The following is a 27,620-nucleotide window of genomic DNA, read 5'->3' on the forward strand; positions in this document are numbered from 1 at the left end:
TAGTTTAATGTACTAGTGCAGTGCCCGTTCAAAATGTGCCTCAGACATCCTACACTATGTCTTGAACATAGATACGAAGTTCCCACATGAGAGGAACGGGAATAGAGCTTAACTCTCTAAACTTTTTCCATTCATTTTCTATGGTAGTTCTTATCACTACGGGTGTAATCCCATCTCTGACCACAATGTGGGTTGCAAAGGCAGAGTGGCGCTGTCCGTATATCCAATCGTTAAATCCACGTGCAGAGGAAGAAGCGAATAAATGTTATTTATGAGGTATTTTTACATATTTCTCGAGAACTGCTCATCCAAACAACTTCGCACATCGACGTGGCGCTTCCCCATTTCCCTAGCAATCCACCTGCCAGATATGAAGTAGACTGGATGAACGGTTCTCGAGATATGCAAAGGACAAACATACATACATACATACATACATACATACATAGAGATTCCTTGCTTTATATAGAGAGATCTCATTATGTCATCTACTTGCTTGTGCTTTCTAAATATTATCAAGCTAAATTTTATCACCTTACTTTCTGTCTTTAACCATGGTGAAACATGTATTGTAGTAATACAACTTCCTATGGGGCGACCCATCAGCAGCTGAAATGAAGGCATTGAGAAAATGTCTCGATGGATCCTCATCACACACACACTCACCATGCTTGTCTGTAGTTCCTCCTCCACAAATGTCTTGATGTTATTAAACCCGTCCTAATGTAACAGAGAAATACAGAGAAATTATTTATCCAAACAAACAACCCAAACTTCACGTATATGTACTGGTTTACCCGTGTGCTGCTACCTCTTTTATTCAGACTGAAACGCTGTGTGAGGCTGGGCCTGAAGGCTTCAATTCCACTGAAGTGTAATGGAATGTGGGAATAAGGGATTTGCCCCGGAGGCAGGAATGTCTGGCTATCGGTGCCAGGGAAAGATGTAGCATCTTATCTGACCTTCTCCACGCTTGTGCCCTTACATGTGCCCTCCCGGTCCTTTACTTTACTTTATTAAAAAAAGTAATTCTGGTGATCATCCTCTCTTGCATCGCATTCACTCTTCCTTATTAACAGACTGAGATTGATTCCTGTGGCTTGTTTGTTTTGCTACAATACATCCAAAGAATGCAGATAATGCTCAATTTAATACATTTGTAATGTTAGCAGATGCAGACTGAGCCTGTAAATAAATAAAAAAAAGATGTTCAGAAAGAAAACACGTCAAGCTCCGACTGGTCTGGCGTCCCCAGGAAAGGCCAGTCTCCATTTAACACTGCAGGTTACCCTGTTCTAAATATCAGACCCGGAGGTCCTCAAACGCCTGACACATTTCTAGTGGTCTGGGCAGTTGAGTCAAGCATGGAATAGGCATAAAAAAAAAAATCTAGTATGACCTTGTCATAACTGACTTCCACTTCTGTGTGGTATGGCTATAATCATGTCAGTCACAGATGGATGAAGAGGATGAATCTTCTCTACATTCAGACGAAGCCAAGGCTCACAGCAAGATATCATTTAAACTGATGGAGTTGGACTGTCCTTCAAAAACAAATGGCTAAACAGAGGAAAATAATAAAGGACCCTACTCATAGAAAGCAGAGTAGTTTTTTCCATTTGGCTTGATTGAAGAGACTTTTATCACTTCAGCTCAGTAACATCAAACCAGCATTTCTTTACTCATTAAAACTAGACTGTCAGTGCAGGGAGTGGAAAGATTCTGCGGCTTGTTTGTTTTATCCTGTGTGTGTGTGTGTGTGTGTGTGTGTGTGTGTGTGTGTGTGTGTGTTTGGCTAGTCATCAGATACAGTATAATAAGAACAAGAGTAATAGGTATTTAGTGTTCAGGCTAACGGCCAACGAGAGTACATGTCTGTTATCAGTGGTTATTGATTAGAGTGTGAGGAGCTAAAGGTTATTTGGCAGTAAAATGCCTAGGCTGGACAATGGAGACATTGACAGTGAGTTGACAGATGGCGTGTGCGTAGGCAGCACGCACAAACAGAAATATCATTTAGCTGGAGGCTAAGTTGGCACAATAAGGTTTGGAAATATGTGTAATTATCAGTCTAAAGGTGATGCTGATGTGAAACTGGCTGTTGTAATTGTTAGTCCAGTTGGGAAAGAAGAGTTTACCAACCACAACCCAATGTTGAGAAAAAGTCACGTTGAGTTTGGCACTGAACACAGATAAGAGCATTGATTTGTTATAATGAGCTGATAGTGTTCTGTGTTGCCAAATTACACTAGCATGTTAAAAAAGAGGAAATGGCTTATTGGCTATTATAAAGGTACTTTCTGTGTTTTTTGCTGGCATGTCATAGTGCTTTAATATGTGTCGAGCCACTTTGATGGCTCACAGATTAGCTTTTTTTTAATTTGTGAGAAGATTTTTCTCTTTCTGTTTGCCAAAAGCTGGCATTATTTATTTAAAAAGGATGATAAACACCTACCGCGGGGTCTGATTTGCAATTTGTCAGTACAAATGGCTCTGCCATTCCTGTCAACCCGCTTACCAAATCTTGATAGCCGACCAATGTTCCAAGGTTGCATCTCTAGTACTTCTATATCTAGATTTTATATCTTGACTCCATGTCTGTTTTTGCAAATAAATACAGTGAACAAACCTGTACCTGTTTTCTGTTTGGTTTTTTTTGCGTGACTGGGCCTTCATATAGATTTACAGTGACATCCACACTATACGTTTATGGCTTTAAGGCTATGTTTATGGCTTATAATGCATGTGATGTATGTATGATGTACATGTACCACTGTTCAATAAGATCATTACAGAATTTAAATACTACTTTGCTGTGTTGGAGTTTGATTGTGGAACTTTACACTGGCAACAAGGATTCAACCTTCAGCCTTTTTTCCACAAACATGACTGCTGCATTGCCATCGTTCCCTGCTTTTGATATCAATGAAGATCAGAACTTATCTGTCCGTTGGAAGAAGTGGTTACAGCGCAGTGCTGCATGATATGACCAAAAGTTTGTATTACAGTATTTTTTAAGATTCTGGCAGTTCCCTTAAGGAATAGGGCAGTGGGTAATATGTGTGCGTAGCGAGTGGGAAAGAGCGAGCGGCAGAAAAGTGAAGGTGAATGCAAGCAGAGCAGAGGAAATGTTTAGCAGTAAGTTGTCAGTCTGGCAGTAAATATACAGTACACGTTACAGCATGTCAGTTAATAAATGCTGCAGCTTGTCAAGACCAAGAAAAGTCACGTCTGTTGTTTCCCAAAATGATTGAAAAGTAAAGGATGTTAGCTCCAAAGTTAGCAACCATGGGTTAGCCTAACCTGAAGAAGCTAAACGGAGAAATGGAGAACAGAGAAATGTGTGGCTGTTGAGTTCACTCTGCCTCGTAACATCCAACAATTTTTCATTTTTCTTCACGTTGGTCTCGCAAAGGTAATTATTTACTCATTAAATCTAAACATGCTTGCAACTGCTGCCTTTTTTGCAGATGAACTACAAGATAACTCTAGCATGTGTGCGCTGTCCGGGTGCTGAACTGCCCTCGCAGTTCCGCCTTTTTCGTTCCGTCAATATCACTTCCCAGAATTTTCAACAAAGGTGGCGGCCCGTAAGAGAAAGGCATTTGAGTTAAATAGGGGGGAGGGGGGGGACGGACCCTGTTATTGGTGAAACAACTTGTCAGAGATTGAGATATAAGCCCTCACTCACCAAATGCGCTCACCATGCACCGAATGGTTCACGCACCCCACTGCCTGCCATTGGAAAACTCACCTCGCTTGTGGAATCGAGGTCACAATTCACAAATGTGCTACATGGAAGTAATGGCAGTTTACTTGGCTATGACACTGCCAGTCAACTAGAACTAATCAAAGTTGCCAACGCACTTGTCACAGCCATGATGTATACTACTCGCTGTATACTACCCACTACTCAAGACAAACCTTGTTGTAATGGGAATGCAAATCCCTGCCGTGCTGGGCTGATGCACCGAGTCAAACCAAGTCAGCACATGTGTATGGAAAAGACCTACTTGGAAAAACCGCACAGGAGTATTAGAGCCCGGAGATGGCTGCGGTAGCTGTGGTACCACTGAAGTTCAATAAGCTCACTAAAGAATTTAAATACTACTTTGCTGTGTTGGAGTTTGATTTTGGAACTTCACAAAACCAACCTCAGGGTTGTCTCCTTGGACCTCTTGTTCCGAGGTACTCTGTCCCATTGTAACCCTGTTTCTTCATAGGGATGGTCCATCAACGGCCACTGGAAACAAAAACAGACATGCATACCCAATCAAAGGGGAACCTACGAAATTACCACTATTTTCACTCCTATTGAGAAAATGCATTGTTGCTATTGACGTATTATACATATACACCAGTGTTCCCATTAGGTTGACAGCTTTGGGCTGGGGAGGGAGTTAGTTAGTTAGAATGAGGAGAGGAAGACGACAACTTAAAACATTTCCGCGGTAACTAGGTTGTTATCATGTTTGCACAGTGTGCAAGTGAAAATCATTAGTAGCCCACTGATATTAATGATCGTGTGAAATGTTAGCAGCAGTGCTCATAATTTGCAGAATGAATATAGAGGAAACACAGTACACACAAAAACAATTAACTGCTCCAGACTATTGCAAATCCATTGTGAGAAACCACCAAATATGGTTAAAAGAGACAGAGAATATGAAAATGAAACTGTTATGCCTCAGGCAAAGGTTTTGAGAGTCCCTGACTAGACTGTTTGTACTCATGACTGTCTGACTATACTTAATCTCTCCTTCAAAATCGCTTTAACCGAGTGCTAGAATCAGAGAAGGATCAAATTACTGCATCCTACAGAAGAGGACACTGGCCCAGGCTTTTGTCTCTGTCACACACACAGACAGATAAAAACCTATCCAGATGGTAACCTTTCCCCTCTTTTTATCCATCCCTCTCCATTCCCCTCCCAATGGCATGATCTTCTTACACTTCCTAATAAATTGCTGCCTCTTCTATTGGGGATTAAGACGGGACATTTAAGGAAACAAAATATAATTAAAAGAATTCAAGCAGATTTTTTTAAATTAAATGTATATGTGCATATTTTTTTCTATGCAATTTCTTTGGTAATTATTAATATGCAAGCATGTCAATTTCAGTGTTTCCCTTTAAAATAGTCATACAGTGATAGACATTTACTGCAAGTAGCCCAGTATAACCAGAGTCCTCTGCTGGTGGTCACTGAAGCAATAATTCCTAAAGTTCATCCAGGCCTGCTAAATACCATCTCCCTGCCCACATCTGCCAGAACAGACTGATTCAGCTGACATGGACGTTTGTGCTGTAGCTGGGACAACAAGCTTCATTCAGTGTCTATGGACAAATAAACAGCTATGCTAGCTTAGCTGGGGTCCACCGATTTCCCACTCTGACAAGTCCAGCAGAAAGTGAGACTGGAGGGAGAACAAGCTGGCCAACACCAGACACTCTATGCTTGCTGAGGGCATACAAAGTAGGCTCCTGCACTAGCATGACAGCATAATGAAGCCTGTAAACAAGCAAGCAAGCGTCTCATGGCTAGTTGCCAAAACTTTAAGATCATTACAGAAAAGACATTACCATAGCCATAGGATAGACTACAAATAGGCCTCTTATTCTGTGTTGTAAGTATTCATCTAAAGGATGTTTGAATGTATGTAAATATTAATAGACGAAAAGGAACAAATAATTGATTACCATTTGATCCAAAAATAGATTGTGATGATTACTCCACTTTTATCAACTAGTAATTCCAACTAAACTTTTTGTTTACTTATTTATTATAATCTGGGAGTAGGCTGCAACTTTCATTATTTTCAATATTGATTCATTTGCCTATTATTTTTTTGATTCATAGCTTAATCTATGAAAGATCAAAAAATAGTAAAACAATGCCCATCACAACTTTCAAGCATCTTTTAATGTCTTGTTTTGTTCGACCAGGAAGTCCAAAATCCAAAGATATTCAACTTACAATGATATAAAACTGAGAAAAGCAGCAAATCAGCATTTTTTTCATTATTATTGCTTGACAGAAATTATTTATGAATTACGAAAATAGACAGTATTTTTCTGTCTAATGATTCATCAACTAATTGAGGTTTGTTTACAAATAATAATGACTATGTTTTGTGCTGATATTTAATTTGTAAAACATTTCTGCTTATAATACATGCGAAGCCCCGATGTTGTCTCCACTTCATACGAAGTGACAGGCACAGGCAGGCATCAGCTGCATCTTTGGGCTAATGTATTTCCTGTTTAATCAATAACATCATTAGTGGATGGGAGAGGGTGGGTGAACTGCTGTATAGATGAAATTCAGTCAGTGACAGACTGAGGGTGGGTGTCATGTTACATAGAGTAACCCTATGAGTCAAACAAACCACAGTACAGGATGCTACGGCGAGAGACGGAAGGCCATGATCTCTCAAATCTGTAGCATTCATTTTTAAAGTAAAAGATATGTCTATTAAAACTACATCATGTGGCTTAATTCTCCTGTGGCTATATTTATCCATATGTAATAAGGGGGGTTTCCTTTTTTATCAGATATTATGAATGGAAATTTAACTGTAAGTGTTCTCATAATGCTGAATGCATAAGGTGGAAGAAGTCAACTCATGGTAATTTTTGTTTGACGCCTTCACCTGACATGTCTGTCCATTTTTCATAGTTGGAAATCAACACTTGCAAATCTCTAGCAACCTTTGGCTGCAGTTAGATTATTCATGCATTATTTTTTGGCTAGTAGCCAGCCGTAATTTACAGTCCTATTCTATCTCTATTCTGAAAATGCCTGTTCAAACGTTGAGCCTGGCATGTGGATTTTAAACATTTCATAATCTGTCTCTGGTTCAGCAACCTCTGTGACAAAACTCTCACTCCGGATGAGAAAGTTGCTTCCAAAAAACTTGCCACACATAACACTTTGCTCCAGTCTGTCTCTTTTTGTCTCTACATAGCCTGGTATGTGGTAATACCACAATAAGAGAAGCACAGGCCTGCCATCCCCTAGAGATGATAAGATAGTAGCCAACCTCTAGCCTCCTAGCAGTGCCTCCCTCCACACAAGCCTACTCCCATTGTTCTCTATGAACAATGAAGCTAGTGTTGACTCCACTGTCCAGAGGCAGACCTGGGCCGACTACTAACACACAACTATGTCTGTTTTCACCCAACACGATAAACACTCAGGGCCATGAGATTCCCGATGACAAGCTTGTAGAGCTAACGGGCTGTATAATTTGTTTGAACACGATGATACATGTTGAGAAATGCTGTGACTCTGCACCACATACATATTTCAATGATTTAACAGTAAGAGAAGACAACCACAGTGGAAAATTTTGCAGTTGGCTATACTGCTCTCAACACAATCTTGTAAGCCCTGATACACAACACCAAGACACGAACGGGTGTGTCACCTTTGACCGCAGAAGTCTAGCCAAACATGTGGCGTTTACGTTTCTGTCTGGTCTTGAGGTTTGAGCAAATGAAAGCCAGGAAGGAAGGAAATAAACATAAAGCCCATATACAACAACCCTCACCTCAGTAACGTACTGACCAAGGTGAAATCAAGAGGACGACATAAGCTCATATTTCCCTACAGCCAAAATAGTTTTGCATAATTTGCACCCACAGAGGTGTTGCCTTACTGCCAGGACTGTTTAGTTATGTTGTAAACACACCAAGCTGGCGGGGAACCGTTTCACACAACACCAAAAGAGGGATGTTTTCCATCAGAAGACTAAATTATCTGACAGTTTATAGTTGCACGATATTAATTAAGACAATTCACACCAGCAGGCGGTATTTTGACGCAGTGTTGTGCCGGTGGCTAGTCACATGAAGCCTATAGGTGACTGTAGCGCTGTGGATATAGGCCTGGTTGTTTATTCAGAGTGTACAATAAGTGATTTCCTCTTGGAGTAACACCAACCGTTAAAGGTGGTATTATCAGTTGTCTTGTTGAAATCCGCGGGGTTCAAATTAGCTAAATCTAGCTGACATCTTTCCAGCATTCAGGGCATACGGTACCTGGCTTACTGTCCCATCTATAACGCAATCTAGTGGCTAACATTGTCACTAGAAAATGTTAGCTAGCTGTCGATGCTGCTGATGGCAGTCTGCTGAGGTCATCATAAGCAAAACAACTCCAAACTAGCTTAGATATAGAAACGAAAACGGCATTTGATGCTTATTGTATCCCTCTTTGACCTCCACAGGGCATTCTGACTGAGCGCTACCGTTATTGACACACTTGAACGGTTAGCGCTTGTTTTCACCACTGGTTTACTCACCAGGGCTGAAGAAAAACTTCCGGTAAATCACACGACTTATAGATAAAAACATATCATACTGAAAACATGCCATTATATGATAGTTAAGGTTATTAAATCAGGGCATTTACCTGAGCTGATGGACTCCCGTCAAACGTCACTGACTGTCAACTAACATGTAGCGGAAATCATCTTTGATTAAGCCCCTCCTATGTTACTTCTATTACAAGTCTGGCCAATCAGCAACTGAGAAATCGTAACGCAGAACCAATCAAAATCCAAAGATGGGCCAGAGGCCAGATGTCCCGCCCAAATTTATGTAAATAAAAAGCCGGTGTCCAATGACATTTGAGGAACATATTCTATCGATATATGATTGGGTAACAGGAATTATCGACATATGCCCTGACCTATTAGGTAGATAATCGCCTGAATCACTGTGAAGAGAGGTCTTAGCTTTAAAGTGGATAATGATGCAGTTTGTGCAAACAGTTAATCAAACCTACCGTTAACTGAATCAGGAAACGTCTCTGACATCACTGTATGATTGATTTAATCACAACTGTAGAGGAAGCCCAGTGGCGTCGGTTGACACTTTTTAATAATATAGTGGAGACAGATTAAATCCGAGGGGAGAGGAGATTGATATGTTGTGCAATACTGCACCTGCGCACCAATGTGCACTATAATGTATATGTTTTAATTCATCTCTTTTCTCTCCTTTTAAATTTTTTAAAAAATAATTGTAAATAATTTATTATATACTTTAATTGGAACCAGAGCTCGAAGAAGCCACACTGTCACCACTGTCAATGTTGCCAACTGCTGTGTTGGTGCGCATGTGACAATAAAAACTATTGCTCTTGAAATATTAGAAAATTATTTTTTAACCACCATGTTTACCTTTCAATGTAAAACTGACGCAACATCGCCCCCTCGTGGGCACGACCAACAATACCAGGGACAGCAGCCTTTACTGTATTTGGCCTATATTTCAAAATAACTTGGATACACACATATAAATCAAATAATCAAAACATCAAAGCATTCAGTTTAAAATACATAGTCTTTATTGTCAGCTGAGTGTCTGTTAATAGGATTACAGTTCGGCAATGGGCTTGTGGGGCCAGTAGGGATGTTTGACCTTGTCCAACTTGGTCTCGGGGAAGGTGTCGTTGAGATCCTCGATGGTCATCTGGTCGAAGGGGATCATGGTCTTAAACTTTTCCAACTGAGAACACACAAAACGGAAGAGAAAGACAGAGAAAGGTTTGAAAATGCTAATTCTCTTAAGATGTTCATGACGTATTTTAGCAACTAATGCAACGTGTCTCTCACCTCTTGCTCATACTGAGTGATGCGAGCCTTTGAAGCCTCGATGTAGGCTGATGCACTTTTGTTCTGTTAGAGAAATAGTTTTAGTTAATAGTTAAATTTTCTTTTAAAGCAAAACAAGAAAAGCAGATCATATCACAGCACTCTGCTTCATTCTGAATTGTGTACAATGTAATGCCTTTCTGTTTCATTTTTGTGATATATGGACAATTTGTGAACATTTACAATTCCCACAGTAGTTAGAAAAATATACATATGGTGTGATTTTCAGTTATAGATGAAATTAAGGCAATAAAAATGGATTTGTTTGATGTGATCACTTACAGCCTCAGCCTCCTGTGAGTTGATGGCGCTGGTCTGTGTGTCAACAGGCTCAGGGATCTGCAGGGCTTTGAACTGTGTGTAGGAGGAACATTTGTGAGTTCCAATTGTGATACAAACCAACACTTGCTAAACAAGCCATATACTGTATATAACGAAACATTCCCAAATCTGTTCAGATTAAAAGTGATTTCTGGGAATGACAAGCTAAGAGTTGTCTGCTAGCCTTTACAGAGGACTCAAATCAATTTATACTACTTTGAATTCACAATTAGTTTAGATGGAGGAGTCTCAGGCCTTATAAAACATGTCACCAACAATTAAAGTGTATTAAAGTTGCTATGTAGTATCGCTGTAGAATTCTAATCCATACTTCACAGAGAGACCGCATAAGGCTCGTGACCGACTGATTTAACTATTCAAGCTAAACTCACCTTCTTCTCAAACTCATCAACCATCCCGGCTTTGGCCACTGTGCTCCTGTAGACATTCCAGTCAATGGTTACGGGAGTCGCTGGCAGGGAGGCCAGTCTGGTATAAGAAAAGATGACGGAGTTAACAAAAGACAGTAAAGATACAGAGAGCAAAGTAGTGAGGACATAAAATAATTACACTTATTTAAAAACTTTAGTTGAGCAAATGTGTTCATAAACTGATAGAAATGTAAAAAGATGGATTAAAAGCAGCAATGTAATGTACAAATTACATCCCTTTTGATGTACTTACACTGACTGCCAGCTGGTTTTAGAATTGATTTTAAGATCCGTCTCATTACATGTAAAGCATACATGTCTGAGTTAATCTCACCTAATCAACCTGCACGCAGTTTGAGGTCCTCAGGCAGGAACCATCTTTGTAAAGCACTTTGTAATTGCTGATTTTGATAAGTGCTATATAAATAACTTTATTTATTATTAATGGCTAGATCGGTGTGTCCAAGACAAACTCTACAGAAAGATGATACTCCAATATGAGATGCATGAAAAAAGGAAAAAGACTAAAACTGACAGGTGCACTAATTTACCAGTTAGTGTCTGCAATTTGCATTTTTCCCACTAAAGCATCTCATACTGGGTAAATGCACATCTGTTCATTGAGAGCTTAATCAAATTGACCAAAGTGTTTTCTAAAAATGTTTTAGAATTTCATACTGGCTGTGGCCCTGACATGTAAATACAAAAAAACCCCCATCCACCCACAAGGAACTGCATACTGTAATTTAATACATCCTGGTGTTCAGAAGCTCTCTTCTATATAAATATGTGATTGTCCTTCCAGCAGCCTCTCAGCCAGGTGAGTGTTGACATTTAAGCTCTGTAACCCTGATATGTGCCGTTCTCTTGTAGCATGGAGGTTAACGTCACATCGTTCTCCATCAGCAAGAAAACAAATCTTGCACCAAGGGCCATAAACTTAAATTTCACTGTTTGTTGTTTTTTTTCCCCCACAGCGTATAAGCTGAGAATTGAGTTAAGCTGATCATGACGCTGTAAAGACTTTTCGTCGGTGTATAACTAACTTGGCAGCGATGGCATCACTGCGGGTCTTCAGAGCGTTGAACATGCCCCTCTGGTTGGGTGGAACACGCTCAGCAAACGCCACCCAGTCGATGGCCTTGAGGGCTACGCGACGGCCTGCCATCCTGTCTGTCTGAAAGGCAGAGGAGCGTTATATTTAGTCCAGTGGTGTTGATTCAATTGTGTAGTCATTTCAGGTGGTGTAGTTGATGTTGAACTGTGTTGTGTTGTACTGACAGGTGTTTCTAATATTGTATCCACCACCCTATTTATATCAATGTGGGTAGACTAAATTTTAGAAAAATCTCTCAGTATAAACACAATACAATTGAACAGCATCACAAACACTGACTCAAAAATGACCTTTAAAGTCCTCCTCCAGTCAAAAATGTCTTTTTCTTCTTGTTCCTTCAGTTGGATGTTTGAGCTTCACTGTGCTGAATAATTTATGTGCAGAGTTTGACACTAGAAGCTGTTTTCACATTCATCTGCTGAAAGTGGAAAGTTTCTCTGAGCTCATTGAAAATCAGACTTTAAGAGTCGGTCCAACAAGCAGGATTTGTGACATCACAACTAGTTTGGAGTCAATCCTGGTCCAGTATTCAACTTACACAAGGGTGAAGCCTCCAGTGCACAAACACTGAGAATGGACTTTACAGTGAAGTAGGAGACATCTTGTTTCCAACAGTTAAACTTTTGAAATTAACAATATTTGCATATTGATAGATTCTGGATTTTTAATGAGGGGGAAGAAGGAGATGTCATTTTAAAGATTTCAACAAGACAATTGACCTTTTTTGGGGGGAAAAACCACAATTAGACACAAATTTAAAAAAAAATTGTGCTGCAGATTTAATATTAGTGCCTTTGTATCTATGCCAAGTAACATTATTGTATGTATCAACACATACAAACCATACATGGAAAAACACTTTTTAAATCTAGTTTTAACTAAGACGCAGACCTCTCAGAAATGCTATTGCTTTATGAACCTGGAAGACTCCTCAGATCCTCTGGTTCTTCTCTTTTAGCTGTTACACAAAACAAAATAAAAACATTTGGTGATGCTGCTTTCAGTCGTCACGCTCCGAACTGCTGGAACAACTTTCAGAGGATGTGAAAATACTGATATTGAAATAAAAAGCCATCTGTTTAGTCTGGCTTTTATTTAGTGTTTTATAACTTTATTGTTTTATTATTATATACCTTTATTTTATTTGATTAACATTTTACTGTTGATCATTATTATTTGTTTTATATTGTTTTGTTTTATTAACATTTTTCTGTTTTATTATAATCTATTGATTTTGTGTATTTCACAATTTTATTTTTTATTGTTGTTTTTATTGCTTGTATTATCTTTTATTATCTTAACTGCTCATATTTTATTGTTGTCTTATTCAATAAACTTTTCGTGCTTTTTAATTATTTTGGTGTGTATTAGTCTCTAAAGCCATTTTTTTAACATTTTATGTTTTATCAGTCGCTTGTAAAGCACTTTGAACTGCATTTGATTTGTTTGAAAGGTGCTATATAAATAAAGCTTGATTGATCGATCGATTGATTGACAGAAATCTGTTAACCTCCAAACAGTTAAGTGAGGTGTCACTACATAATGCTGCTACTCATTTCACTCTTAGTAAGTACATTTCTAATGCTTGAATCGAGTTGATAAGACACCATGAAGTCTGTATTAAACCGTGTTGACACATAACGCAGGTGCTTTGATATTATTACTAGGAGTAGTAATATAACTTTTACTATTCTCTTTATGTTGCGTATTCTATGTCATTAATACTGCAGCGCTTTGAGCTTCACTATGAATGAAAAGTACGGCTCACGCTACAGAAATGTATGTTGTTTATTAACTATTAACTCCCAAGATGGTCAATTTAATTTATTTTACTAAAAGTAATCAATGACACCGGGTCCTTGACATTTTGTTCAATTCACGCTTGCTAGCTCTGTTAGCTTGCTAGCCAAGGTCAGAGAAGTCTTTCTGTAACGTCAATGCATTTCACAAAATATCGACTGACGAGAAGTTTACGTTTACATCTGGTGCACATGCAATAAATGTGTGTGTCAGGCGAGTCGTTATTGAAACATATATTTCGTTAGATGTTGTTTCAGTCGCTGCAGTTACTCACCTCGCTGAAAGCTTCGTCTGTACAGGAAGGAACAGCGGAAGTACTTCTTCTTCGTCGTCTTCTTGATAATGATGATGATCAGCGGCAGCAGTGAGTCCGCCACCGCCATCTGCTGGACAGTCAGAGCACTTACAGTGTGACATACTGAACTGCCTTCATGTGTTCGTCTGTATGTAAATGAAGGCTACAGCCTACATCTGAAACCAAGTGTTTTACTGTGTAGTCTAACAGTACATGTAATGTGTTTTATAGTTGTTTTTTTTATTTGCAACCGAGTAGCTTGATTGGAAACAATGTAAATAGGCCTATACCCCATAATAAACTATGGTAAGTATTTCTATGTGTTTATTCGTAAAAACCAAAACAAACAGCTCTGGATACGAGCACGGAAATGGGAAAAGGAATAAAGATTGATTATCCGAGTCCAATGCTGTGTTAAGCTATAGATTATGTAAACTATTAAACAGTGTAAATAATGTAGGCTGTAACACCGTGTTACAAATGTACCACATAACCTAATTAGACTAAAATACATTACTTTTAATATCAATTTGGCCATTAAAAGGTAAACATTTCCCATTTGTATGGCGTTAGTAATTCGTGCTCATCTCTATTTCTGGTATTTTATGGGCGTAATGTAACAATATATATCCTTATCTTACCTAATATCAGGTCGTACAGGGCAGCAGCGATGGGCCTCGTCTTTACAAGTGCATCAAAGCTATTGTATTATAAATAATTATTTGCAATGGCAGTACCGTAATTATTTTTTATTGGACAGGAAGTACTGTATGCATGTGGCTTCCAAGTTTTCATGTAACACGTGTGTGTCTTCATAAAGACAACACGTCTGTTTTCAACACGTCAGAAACGACAAGGCACGTTGGACTGAGACATATTTTCATATGCAAATAATTTGTTAAAACGCAAAACAAATGTGTATTGTCCCAAAGAAGACATGATATGTTAAAAAAATGTTTAAAATCATTTCTAATACTTTGACAGAAGTTTAACCGATGAGATCTTTTTTGGGTTCCAAGTGATATTTTCCTGACGATACACTTTGTGTGTGAGTCATACGCTATTTTGAGTTCAACTTGTGCGAAATGCATTCAGTCTTAATAACTTGGACTAAACTGCAGGACTTGGGACAGAGTAACATCATTTTTGGGCCATTTTCAAATGAGATAATAATGCCAATTAAATAAATGTTGGTCAGGCAATGAGCTTTTTGGCACAGTAGTGGTTGACATTTGGCATGCTTAAGACACATATGAGTCCATAAATAAATAAACAAATAAATAAATCAACTAAGCAATAACATTTATATAGTCTCTAGCCTTAAGCCTATCTTTATTGCTTTTAATAAAGTCGTATTTCTAGGAGGAGCACTGGCCTGCTCCACTGGTTCATTAGGCCTAAACTCAACCATAACCTGCGAGTGTGATACATCCAAATACAAAACGAAAAAACAGTGAAAAGGTTGTGCAATGAGCTGACAACACTCGGGTTTTGTATAATGTTTATTTACTAAAATCAGTTTTTACACGTAACTGAAGATTTAGATAGAGTGATGTACAGTATGTACACAGTACAGATACAAAGATATTCAATAAATACCACTTTCCTGCTGCTCCTCAAGCCAGGCTGCAGGGCTTCATGAACACTACACATTTATTATTATTATTTACATTTACAGCAAAATTCCTCCAAAAAAAAAAAAAAAAAAAAAAAGAAAGAAAAGAAACTATCACTCCCATGAAGGCCACGTTGTGAGAGTAAAAAAATATCTAATACGTGTGTTTTCTAAAATATAATTTTGCTCCATGTTTACAAAAATGTAGAAATCGTGACAGGAACTGCTGTGAAGAAATACAATCATTCAAACAGCAAATCTGCAGTTTTACCCGATGAAGACAGAAAACAGTCAATGCTGAATGAGGAGAAATACTTCAAGTGATACACTGGTCTTAAGGCACTGCAGCGTTTAAGTACTTTTCTGTTTTTTCCTCCGCTTCAGTAGATTATTGCATCCACGTCTGGACCCACTTTAAATGTCCAGTTTCACAAACTACTGCGGGACTCGGTGGATGGACTGGAATGAGATATTTAAGGCATGTCGTTTAAAACCCTGACATTTACGTTTGGAGTTTTGCCCAAGTAATTTAGGCCTGTGAATCCACAATCCGCAGCACTGGACACTGTCTTAAAATGAGGAGAGCGAGTGAACGCGCTCAGTCCATTTACGCACACAATTACATATCAAAATGTCTCACAATTTTTAAATCATTTTCCAATCTGGAGGTTAGAACATTTCTCTAAACTCCAGAGTGAAAATACAAAACTGCTTTTCCGAGATGTAAAAGACGCATTATGCCCATAAGTGTATTGCAACCATGTTCTGAAGACATGATTTCTCTTAAAAGCACGCACACACACACACGCACACACACACACAGGAATACTAAGACAAATAGTACATCCCATAAGTGACAGGTCCACTAAACAGTCCGGGGACCGGCAGACTGGGCCTCGGGAAGGCGTTTGACGGGCCCCATGTAGGAGACCCCATGTGCGCTCCGAGGGGGAACGGCAGCGCGAATGCGGGCAGGACGGGCTTTGAGGCCAGTTTAAACTTTTCCAGCTCGGCCTCTTGCAGTCTCTTAGCTTTGGCCCTCCTGTTTTGGAACCAAATTTTGACCTGAGTCTCCGTCAGGTTGAGAGAGTTGGAGAACTCGGCTCTCTCGGCGATGGAGAGGTATTGCTTCTGGCGAAACTTGCGCTCCAGCGCCAGCAGCTGAGAGGTAGTGAAGGGCGTGCGAGGTTTCCTGTTGTTTTTGTGTTTCCTTAAAGTACACTGATTTGGACTTGAGCTCCCTGTTAGAAAAAAAAATAACAAAGAAAAATAGGTTATAGGTTTAATCGGGTTAGATTATATTTTTTTAGTTTGATCGTCGTTGTAGGAAAATTGATCATCACAGCAACATATGAGCCTTCAGGAGTAGATGGAAACAAAAACATGATACAGCAAGCAAATACATATAGGCTACTATATTTCTACTGACAAATTAAGATGTTGTATCAGTCTGCATCACAAACATTCAGTCATCCAAATATGAATTGTACGGTATAATCACTGTCATCCTAAAATCTTGATTATGCGCTAACGTACTGTATATCTCCAGCAATTGTAGGTAAATATATGAAGAAATATATTTGCTCATAATATAAGAAATAACAAATTGTCAAAGAACTCATGCAACAGCCAAATATGCGCTTCACGTGTACAGTAGCAGCACAACACACTATTTTACTGCAGCATGTAAACAAAACGCAAAATGCGAGAAGAAAATTTACGCACAGTCAGTTATGTTGTAGACAATATTTACATCACTGTGACACAACCAGGAGAATAAAAAGCATGTGTAACTATAAGCTAATAACAGCCAGCCTCTATTACTGACAGTAGATATGAAGAATATAAACAGTGAGTTCCTGGTCCTCGCAAAACTCTGAGAACAGCAGAGGGACGGACTTACGAGGAGGAGTAGAAAATGACGGCGTCTGGAACCAAGTGCTCTGATCTTTCTCACAAAACTGCGGACTGTCCTCGCTGGAACTACTGGAAACACCCTGCGAGCTCTCCGCCGAAACCTTCCTCTCCGCGTAAAAAGTCCTTGGAGAGAACTGCGCGCCCTGCCCTGCCGCGGACTTCGGCAGGACCAGAGATAAATCTGAGGGAGAATAAGAAGTCCGACAGGTGGTCTTCTTGGAAATCAGCGACTCAACGCTGAACGGAAGGCTGCTCCGCTGCTGTTTGTATCCTTTCTCCGTCGTCATGTCTTTAGGCTGAACTTCCTCGCCCTCCGTATCCGTCTCATCTTTTTGATGAAGCTGTTTGGCGTCTTGGGACGGCGACCCCTGCACAGGATTCATCATAATACAAGGGGATGGGGCCATGCACCTCCGTGCGGCCCGTTCAGAGGAATGAGGTGTACAGTGTCCAATATGCGTCTCTGTGCTGTCAGCTGTGCCCAGTAGCTTTTACGCGCTGGACGGGGTCGTCTATAAAAGGACAGGGGTTGTTCCCCCTCCCCGGTCCCGCCAATCAGCTCGTCAAGTTGTGCTCGTGACGTCTCGGAGTGCGGTTTTGATTGGTCCGCTGGCTTCCAAGGGAACATCAAGAGGCCTTTGAAAGGAAGGAGAAGTTAATCATACAGACCCCATGCGGTGCGGGACTATTGATGGCCCTCACAAAGTAGCTTAGACCAATTTTAGCTCAATTAACCAGTGGGGAGGACTCTCTTGACCATTTACATCCATTAGCCGGGCTCTCCATTGGTACTATTGGCTGAATCTCCTACTGTAAAGCTGGGCGGCAACTTAAGAATCATGTCAATATCAAAGTAATACCTTTATCAAAGAAGCAAGAAAAGAAAAAGGAAAAACTCTTAGATGTTTAGGTCAGTTCACAGATTAAAATATCTCACCGTAAACTGCATTTGTGAATAAATAAACTGACTGTCGCCTACACAGTAATTAAATGAAATTCTAAAAATAAAAGCGAGTAAAACAATCCAAATCAAATAAGAAAACGTGCGCATCCAGGATCGAAATTGATTAGGTATGACTGTTGGTCACACAGCATTACAGCAATTTAAGGCCTGTCATGAGCTCTTCTCGCTTCACAATGGCCTCAGTTGAGAAGCAACAGGCGTTTTCTTTCTCCAGGTCATACTATTTAATAAGCCAGACAAGTTGTGTTTTGCGAGGCGCCAGTCTCGGCAGGATCAAAAAGGAAGATACCTCAGGGAGAAAAGGCAACGGTTAACTCCACTTAACCAATTGTCCTCCAAATATTTCATAGTCCACTGCATGGAGCTGCGAGGAAGTGGGCGCTGACAGTTAACTGTTTCACGTCTAGTCTGAAATCGATGACGGGTTAGTTTAATCCAGTTTGACACATTGCATTAAAACCATGATCTGCAACAGTAATACCAAACCTTTATGATTATTATGCACACAGAGTAACAAGGGGAAAAATAAGTTTTGGTTCATCTAAAAAATTGCTGAATCAAGGTAACGTGGATGTATTAGAATTAATCACGGAGGGGAAAGTACCAGATGTGTTATTGTGCAGCAGCCATCAGTATGGAATATGGCCTGCTGACAGGAGCTCCTGGTGAATTCATGAATCCAGTCCGGGATGATGTTGTGGTCAGTGGTGGAAGAAATATTTTGATCCGTTACTCATGGAAAAGTATCAATACCACAATGTATATTTACTCCAAAAGTCCTGCCCTCAAAAAAATGACTCCAGTAAAAAGTATAGAAGTATATTATCAGTAAAAATGTACTGAGATAAGCAGAAATAAAAGTACTCTTGTGTTGTATTATTATGAATATTACACCACTGGATAATTCTTACAGATTCACACATTTTACTGTTGTTAGTTGAGTTGACGCTATCTTTTACATTTTTTTATATATAGTTGGGCAGTTAAGTCCATATAAATCATATTTTAGAGATTGATTTTCTTTTTTTTAATAAAGTCTCTCTCTGTGCTAAGTATAAAGTTGCATAAAATGGAAATACTCAAGTACAAGTACCTTAAAAATTGTACTTAAGAACAGTACATGATTGATTCAAATGATTTCCATGTAACAGTCTCATCACTTTGTATAGAGAGATGCAAACTCTCCTTCATGATGTTTACAATCTAAACTCTTCCCTTTAAACATTTCCAAGCTGATATCACATCAAATGTGTCAGCGGCACACCGTTGCCTCCTGGATATCATCAGTCCAACCCAACATACGCCTCCACTGAAAGCACCACAATCATCGACACTATCACACACACAATTAAGTGGTGGTTAAGTGTGAAGATGGATGTTGCTCAGCAGACCTGATACATCCCCCACTTTTCTACCCTCTTTTGCCACACCAAATGACTTTATGAATCCTCGTCATGCTTAATTACTTAATTGGATTAAACAATGAATAAATTACCTCTTTGACTCGACTTGTTCAGGAACCACGAGGAATTCTTTGTGTCCTACAACACATGACTGTCATGCAACTGAAATGCTTGTAATGAGCTCCCACTGCCCCCCCCCTCAAAAAAACAACATAAAACAAAAGATTGTTTGATTGACAAATCTCTTTATTAAGATCGGTGATGTCCGGCTTCTTGAAAGCCCTCAGGTGCAAAGAACAACCTACCTCTCATCAGGTAAGAGGCACAACTTTTGGTTGATGATTCGCCTTGAGTAAATCCTGATGTTGAGTCCGCTGCTTCATTTCCTATCTCACAAAGCCGACCCTCTGTCTCCTCACACACCGGGGCCTCTCGTCACCCAGCTGGTTTGGGTTTAAATCCCTGCGACCGTGCACCCTTTCCTCTGTCTAATCTCCATAGTGTCGTGCAAGAAGGGGATGAGAGTCGCCCCGTGGAGCACACACACTCATACAGAGATTCATCCGATACAGGTACGCCCAGAGATAAATGTACATAAGAAGTACAGTAACCTCTCCTCCCCTGCAGTGTTGTCCAGTGTATTTAGCTTCGGGGCCCCCTCTCCCCTACCCCAAAAGACATTTCTGTAACAGCATGCAGGCAAGTGAACTATGTCAGAAGGTGTTAGTGAGTTTGAAAGCAGATCTGTCCTTCAAGGTCAGTGCAAGCTCGATGGGAAGCACTTTCCCCTCAGCTGGCACCAGAAATGAAAACTTTTTCACATGTATGTAAGGGGCCATTTCCAATAGTCTCATGCTTCGATGAAACCACTTAGCCAGCTCTTAAAGTGCAAGGGCCAAGTGGTGGCACGATAAGTTCTGTGAGAAGACAACAGTGTATGCTTTTAAGACCCTAAAAAAGGATCCAAAGATGATCCAAACAGTTTCTAAATGACTCAAAACTTTAGTCATCAGGTGCAGCAGCTGATGAACTCAGACTTTGTGGGAGTCCAGGCGAGCAGATGTCTGTCCTCATCCAACAATGTGTGAATTCCCTGCTGTAGCGAGGCCCTCTGACAAACAAACAGATCATTTAGAGGAGTGAGGGAGCTGTGGAACCCAATCCCTGTGAGATGTGTCGACAGTGGCACAAAGAGCTGTAGGTACAGGCCTGGATGAAACGGACACTTTGCTGACATGACGGACTGGATGAGGACAAGTGAGTGCCATTCTCAGCAGCACGTCACTCTCACACCGATCTCACTTTCCTCGTGTGAGATCGGCAGAAGGAGAGCGGGGTACTAATGTGCTTAAGTTGCTTTAAGTTGTCCCGTCTCCAGTGGTTTGATGTTGGGCATAAGACACGAACATTTTTGTGGGGAAATTAGCTTTTTATACCGACAAGAAAAGCAAGAGGTAATGATCTATTTTTTCATGAATCATTTGAAATTTCTGTCTTTGTCAAAACCTCGACTCGTGTGCCTTCCGCACATAAGGTGACCAGCATGGCACTTCGCATTTAACAGCAGTTTAAATAGCAGTGCTTAGGGTTGCACAACGCTGTGGAAAATATCTTGACCTTTCATTTGACTTAACAAGTTGATCCAATCCACATCAGACCAGCTTCAATCCTGCACTTAAACGCTGGTTTGACATTTTCTGCCAAAGCCACTTCCTCTTGTGGCATCAGAGAGCCCTGTGTTTGAATGTCGAGTAATGAGGGAAATATTCTTGCCGTGCTGAAGTGAAGGAAGCAAATTGCCTTCATCATGGCCTCTTTTTTTGGACTGTAAAAAAGCAATCAGGGGATGGAGTGTCCTGCGGTGTTATAGCTGCTGTTTTTGACTCGAACCTAAACACAGCAGGGTTTCTTTCCTGTGACTGTGGTGGTAGAATTTACATTTCAAGATGAAATTAATGAGAAGCCGTGCTACAAATACCGATGATTACATCTTTAAATTGTCTTCAACACAGCTTCCCACTCCAGTATCTTCATAAACTGACGTGTTTGTCGAGAGGGTTCCTCCTGAACTCCTTTGCCAATAGAGATTGTTAAGGAGAGAAACCACAAGAGGTGACAATGCAATAGGCAATTCTGTCTGGCTTGCTGTTGGCCATAGAAATCCACATTCTTGAGGAAAGTCTAGAGACAATGCGAGTGGGCGAGTTAGGTTGAGGACTGGGGACGAGGAACTTTGTGTGGCTACTCTGTGGTCTCATTCACAAACCCAAGAATGTCGCCACAATCTCATACGCTCTTAGCAGCCAAAGCTGTGATGCAGTATATTTGAGAAAAAAAAAAAAAAAAACCAAGGCAGCAGCATCAATTTTCTCTTTTACTGCTGGCTTGAAATCCCAGTGAGGCCAAAACCAGCAACAATTGTATAAATTACAGCAATTTGGTATACATTATATGAAATCTTTTTCTTTTTTTGCATCGTAAAAAACGTATTAGCCGATATTTAAAGTATGTGAGGAAAAAAATATAAAATTTGTCGCAACCAATTTTCCTTTTTGTTTTATCCCGTCGTTAAATTTAACGGGAGTGTAATTGGGATGATCATCCTTTCTTTATGATTGGATGCAGGTAAAATTAGATTTTCACAGCATGTCAACATAGTTTCAATAAATTACACATTGATTATGTTGATTATTTTGATATCACAGCAATAATATCAGAAACTGATTAAAAAAAAAAACACTTGAGGTTAAATTTCCTGAACTTCAATGAGAAAAAAATGTGTGACACTTGAAGAGTTTTAAAAATAAAAATGTGTTTTTGAATCCTGATTTCAAATGTCTAAGGTGTGATAGTATTTTCTTTTTAGAAGTAATTACCAACCCTTTCATAACATTGAAAAAAAAAACACTAAATATATTGTTACAAGAAATCTTTCCTGATCATTTTTGACACATTTTGATGAACAAATGAATCTTTATTTGTGGCAAAACTTGTATTTTTAGTTAAGTTTAAACTTTCTCAACCTTCTTTGAACAATTTTAATGGCAAAACTAGTGTTACATAAATCTTTTATAAGTCCACAAAATGTGTAACCAAACCATTAAGACAGAATGCATGAATTCAATGTAGATCTGAACTGGCAATGCCTGTCTGATAGTAATAATGTTATTGCAGGCACCAAAGGTCAGAACAAATGTGTGTGTTTGAATATCCTGAGATTACAATTTCAAAGTCCTCCCCATGAGAAGTCGAACAATGGAAAGGGTGGGAAGTTAAAAAAGCGGGGGCTCTTTCAAATAAACAAGCATGGGTTGATCCTGAATAGGGGGCAGCTACAGAGCAGCCGGATTGGTTCTCAGAAGATCGAGAGCAGGCTCTCCTCCTCCTCCCCCCGGCTCCCGATGTAGTAAACACAAACAGCCTGATAGAGCTGACTATAATTCAATACTTTGCTTTATCACTTTATCCCACCTTTTTTAAAAAAAATCACTTCTCTTCTCCCCTTTCTCTCCCGCTGAACAGAGCGTGGACGGGAAAGTAGATGGGGGGTAAGAGCTCCCCTTTTTTGTGCTATTGCTTAATGAGCCTGAAAATACAATTGCACTGTTCTGACTGTGAAGGTAGCCTGCAGGCTAGTGTAAATTAGCGGTGCGAGGAAGCCCAGAGGGCTGAGTCTTGCTGAGCGGCCAGAATAGAGAGATGTGGTGAGAGGGGAAAATCCTGTTAGGGGCAGTGATGTGGAGGAATCACGGTGCGTTTTTCGGCCCCGGTGCAGCTGATAGGGCCACTTGTTGCAATCTCACTGCTGATGTGTGAGATTTATTGAGACTGCGACACAGCCATGTGTATTGGCATCCTTTGTGTGAGATGTCAGTTGTTTGTCACATTTCAAACCCATAATTCCAGTTAGTTCCACACAATGGCTCTTTTGAGACGCTGCTACAATCATCATTCAATTCAATTTTCTATTCTTCTGTAGATTCCAAGGCGAGGAGCGGAGGCGAGAGTCTCCCACACTGCATATGTCCTCTCATGAGCTCTGGCTGCTCTTTTGACCGCTCCGCTAGGCATCTGCTGCCCATAGCTTGCTTATATCTGCATTCTAATGCACATATCCTGCTGGGATGTTAACTTTAGGCCCTCAGTAATTGATGGCTTCCACACTTCAGCCGAGTCCCCCCTTTTCCTTCTCCCTGCCGATTGTTGGTATATCTCTGTGGTTTGGGGGTCTTTCAGTCAACCATTGTTCTTTTATGGAGGAATTATAATAGAGTAAAGGAGAGGGAGAAAAGAGAAAGAGGGGAGGGGGGGGGGGGGGGGGGGGAAGAGAGGAGGGGATAAAAAGAGAGTCGCTGCTGATATTTAGTGAACTCTGAAGGGGGAGTTTTCATTCTCATTCTGCAAGTTTGGCACATGCCTTCTGTTACTAAGTGGCAGTGCATTGAAAGAGGGCCTTGCATTTCCCATTCTGCGGCTCTGCTAGGTGCCTAGACTTACAACCCTGGCAGCTGTTGGGCCTTCTATGCAGCTATAGACTCCTCTCCACAGGTGAGCTCCCCTACCAAACTCCCAGTCTCCACTTCACTCAATAGGGCCTTTTTCAAGTCTTTTATCAGCGGGGAGAGGCTGACTTTCTGTGTGCCACTCACAGAACTGCAATTCATGGCTCTCAAGATTGCAATTAATGTTATTCATTGTGTTACAGTTTGATTCAGCGAAGGGATGATTTATATCTTGTTTCGGGGTCATCTTCTCGCGCTCACTTAGACGCGAGACGTTCGCATGTCTCTTTTGAAGTTTGTTGTGTACAGTAATTACACATATCCATAAACAAACAAACGTCATACAAATGAATAGTGTCTCTGTGGCAAAGTGATCGGACGTTTCTGAGGTTTACGTCAAGTAACTAACAAAAACAAATCAGTTAAGTTATATTACAGCATATTTTTCAATAAAACCTTTTCAAATGTGCCATGATATAATGTTGTATGTAGTACGTGTCTATGTGACATGTTACCCAAAGTGGCCAGTGGTTGGGTCTGTACTTCTACAAGGCAACAATTACTTTAAAAGCTATCGGCTGGATTGGTAAACCACTCTAAATGATGTTGTTGTTTTGGTTTGTGAAGATTTCACCACCTTTTTTTTCTCTTCTGAATTCAGTGGCAAAATATTCTCTTGTTTATTTTCCTCTTCTTCTTCTTTTTTTTTTTTTTCCTCTGTGATGCGAGCTGTTACATATTACTCCTGAGGTGTGGTGCCTCTTCCCTCAAAGGCCTCCACTGTTTCCCCCAAACTGCTGCCAAGCTGGGCTATCTATTCATTTGGTTACTTAAGTATAATTGCTCCCCTTTGAAGCCTCAGAGAGGCAAATCATTTGCTTTGGCCCCGGGGCAGTAATGGTCACCGAGCCAGCGACCCCCTCCTGGTCCGAGAGCGTCGGAGAGACCGCGAGAGGCCAGATCCCATACGGAGAAGAAATAATACGGCCAGGGCCGCTCAATTTCACCTCCCTTTTCATCCCATTCTTTGAAAACTTTTTATTAACAACAGCTTTCTCTCTCATACCGGGGCGCCAGGAGAGGGGAGGAGAGGAGGCAGAGAGGTGGGGAGGGAGGAGGGGGTGGTGGTGGTGGTGGTGGTGGTGGCATGAGAGGATATCGGCAGCAGGGGAGGAGGGTGGAGGAGAGGGGGTGGCTGTCCCCCTGTAGATGTCTGCCGGATTCTCACACACTCTCTCATGCACACACACACACACTAACACACACACACACACACACACACACACATCATCAATAGTGACAGGTCAAGGAGGCATTGAGAAAACAGCCTCCCCCCTTCCTTCTCCCCCACGGTTCACACTGCTAAACAGGGACTCATGTTTCATATGCCACAGGCCTCAGCATACACACACACACACACACACACACACACACACACACACACACACACACATATACACACAGGGATTCCTGCTCCATGGCAGCTTGTCAGTGTGACTGTGTGTGTGTGTGTGTTTGCTAATATGAATATGTGTTTGTGCCTTTATATACACATGCATCTGTATACCTGCCCCCCCCCCCTTATTGTACATATGAGAATGCACTTGACTGGATGCCAGGACGCCCTCTTTCAACCTATGACAGGCCGCGGAAATATACGGCAACATAGTACACAAAGACCCCATTTAATGCTGAAAATTACTCCACCACTTACTGTAATTGTCACAATTCTGAGCACATTGACATTGTAATCTCATAATAAGGTAATGGGGGCTGAAACTTTGTACAGGGGTGCGATTAGAAGGGTGTAGCTCAGGAAAAAAAGGGGTTAAAATGTCACGGGGCAACATTTTCCTATGTGGACAGAAGGATTGCATATTGCATGTTGAGTTTTTGGGAGGTTATATTGATGAAACCAGATAAATAAGAAAAACAGACCAACTTAAAACTGATACCACCGCTCTGATCTCTACTATCTGTGACATGCCTTAACTTGGAAGTCACACAACATCACAAAGAGCAACTCCTCTTTAAGGCAGGAGCTTCAGACCGAACGTTGTGTTGTGTAATGGCGAAACCAACTTTTAGGAAAAAAAGATTACTTCTAAATAGCACGAGTTATCTTCAAGACACCGTGGAGCCAAATCGATGTGGACAGGCGTCCATAAAAAGCCAACCTGGTTATGAATGCTGCGTTTTACTTGTATCATTTTGACTTTGAGGTTTTTAAGAGAGAAGCATTCCCTGCAGTCAAGCCAGATGGTAACAATTCTTAGACATATTACGAGCTGCTCTCTGCCAAATAGCATACCTTTGGGCTATGTTTTCAGTGGGCTATAAAAGCCAATAATGTAATTTTGATCTATTTTATCAGATATCACCCGGCCCAGGCTACGTTTATATAAGACAAAGTTTAAAACAGGACAAGAATTCTATCTGTTTTGCTTTTCACTCTCTAAGTGCACGTTTTTCAATATCTGACCTGCTGCGTAGCTTTGCTTGTTTGACTTCTGCGTTGGACTGAAATGTGGAGCGAGCCAAAACGATGAGATTACCTTCCATGTTTTCAGGCGTATAGCACTGGGCAGATGTAAAAAAAAAAAATACACTTCACTATAGGTGCGTGGTTGTCCACAAAGTGACTTATAGGGGGTGGAGAATTGGGGGATTCTTTGTGGAAGCACTTAAAAAGCCTGACCTTGACATCTCTTAATGCAACGATGACACAGTAGCAAACTATCCCAGCGCTGCACCACACACTCCCCAGTGGTCCGCCATCAGCTCCATGACTCACCGCTGACCTTGCAGTAACTTTCCGGCGCTCCTCTAGACCCATTTAGGGAATCTTAAGGGACTGTCACACGTTTCAGTATTCCATTTTGAGATGCTGTAATGCTAAACACACCTGAAATTCAGCATGAGCCCGCATGAACACACACACACACTCCACAGAAGAAGAAAAAAAACAGAACCAAGGGATTATATCCCATCTGCGGGTGTTTCTCCCCCATAATGTCCAAAGAATGTAATTGCCCCAGAAACAACCACAACAAGGTGGGACGATCGAGGACATTAGCTCAGGTTTTCCATTGTGAAGCTTGTTCTTTTCTTCTCCTCCGATCACATGCACAACTGGAGGCCTGCTGTGTGGAATTACTTGTGCTAATGGCACTACACACTTTTGTAGCAGGAAATCGGACAGCCACGCTGTAACTGCTAAAACGGTGATTAAAAAACCCAAATTGCATCATGATGTTGGGCAATTTAGCAGAGAGCGAGAGAGAGAGAGAGAAAAAAAAAAAAAACAAGCGCTCCAAATGAAGCGAATGAGATTATTGAACAGTTATGGGATGTGTAAACTTGTCTGGTGGAGCTATAGTCTGGTCTATTTGTATTTCTTCGGAAAAATAAGACTTTAAAATAACTTTTCCAAATCTGAAGGCGGCTTGTAAAGTCTAATTAAAGATTGCGATATTAATTCTGTAATTTGCTTGTCTGGGGGGGTCATTAAGTGTCTCTCTGGCTTGTTTTAACGGGATACAAACTGCAGTTAATGAGACAAATAGTTAGCCACAGTTATGCCTGGCTAACAG

The 27,620-nt window shown here is 40.6% G+C and overlaps 3 protein-coding genes across 6 annotated transcripts in view; all 3 read right to left on the minus strand.

Annotated features, from left to right (window-relative positions):
• The window catches only part of pnpla6 (patatin-like phospholipase domain containing 6), a 32,844-nt gene extending 24,355 nt beyond the window's left edge, over positions 1–8,489 (minus strand). For 3 of the 4 annotated variants that reach the window (XM_067581941.1, XM_067581917.1, XM_067581933.1), the window contains exons 1-3: positions 8,417–8,489; positions 4,155–4,243; positions 667–720 (exon numbers count right to left, since the gene is read on the minus strand). In XM_067581941.1, coding sequence (XP_067438042.1) covers positions 667–720; positions 4,155–4,202 — 102 coding nt within the window. In that variant the 5' untranslated portion in view covers positions 4,203–4,243; positions 8,417–8,489. The remainder of the gene's footprint in view (positions 1–666; positions 721–4,154; positions 4,244–8,416) is intronic. The other variant, XM_067581926.1, reaches the window with a different exon arrangement.
• An 843-nt stretch (positions 8,490–9,332) lies between these two features.
• Positions 9,333–13,726, minus strand: LOC137175990 (ATP synthase subunit d, mitochondrial-like). The gene is made up of 6 exons (XM_067581956.1): positions 13,606–13,726; positions 11,461–11,591; positions 10,376–10,472; positions 9,945–10,016; positions 9,624–9,686; positions 9,333–9,516 (listed from the first exon to the last, which is right to left on the minus strand). The coding sequence occupies exons 2-6, from the start codon at positions 11,580–11,582 to the stop codon at positions 9,385–9,387; spliced, it is 486 nt and encodes a 161-aa protein (XP_067438057.1). The 5' UTR covers positions 11,583–11,591; positions 13,606–13,726; the 3' UTR covers positions 9,333–9,384.
• A 1,365-nt stretch (positions 13,727–15,091) lies between these two features.
• LOC137175994 (homeobox protein MSH-C-like) lies at positions 15,092–17,801 on the minus strand. Its single transcript, XM_067581972.1, has 2 exons — positions 17,145–17,801; positions 15,092–16,482 (listed from the first exon to the last, which is right to left on the minus strand). The coding sequence occupies exons 1-2, from the start codon at positions 17,563–17,565 to the stop codon at positions 16,070–16,072; spliced, it is 834 nt and encodes a 277-aa protein (XP_067438073.1). The 5' UTR covers positions 17,566–17,801; the 3' UTR covers positions 15,092–16,069.
• Between the last annotated feature and the right edge of the window lie 9,819 nt (positions 17,802–27,620).

Source organism: Thunnus thynnus, chromosome 3 (assembly GCF_963924715.1).
Source record: "Thunnus thynnus chromosome 3, fThuThy2.1, whole genome shotgun sequence".
Lineage (NCBI taxonomy): Eukaryota > Metazoa > Chordata > Actinopteri > Scombriformes > Scombridae > Thunnus > Thunnus thynnus.

Bases quoted from the DNA above. Each gene is read 5' to 3' on its own strand.
- LOC137175990 (XM_067581956.1), bottom strand. From the start codon at position 11,582: ATGGCAGGCCGTCGCGTAGCCCTCAAGGCCATCGACTGGGTGGCGTTT. The intron at 10,017-10,375 runs GTGAGTTTAGCT...TCCTACACACAG, and splicing joins TTGATGAGTTTGAGAAGAAG to TTCAAAGCCCTGCAGATCCC. The intron at 9,517-9,623 runs GTGAGAGACACG...GTGTGTTCTCAG, and splicing joins TCACTCAGTATGAGCAAGAG to TTGGAAAAGTTTAAGACCAT.
- LOC137175994 (XM_067581972.1), bottom strand. From the start codon at position 17,565: ATGGCCCCATCCCCTTGTATTATGATGAATCCTGTGCAGGGGTCGCCG. The intron at 16,483-17,144 runs GTAAGTCCGTCC...TTTTTCTAACAG, and splicing joins GTCATTTTCTACTCCTCCTC to GGAGCTCAAGTCCAAATCAG.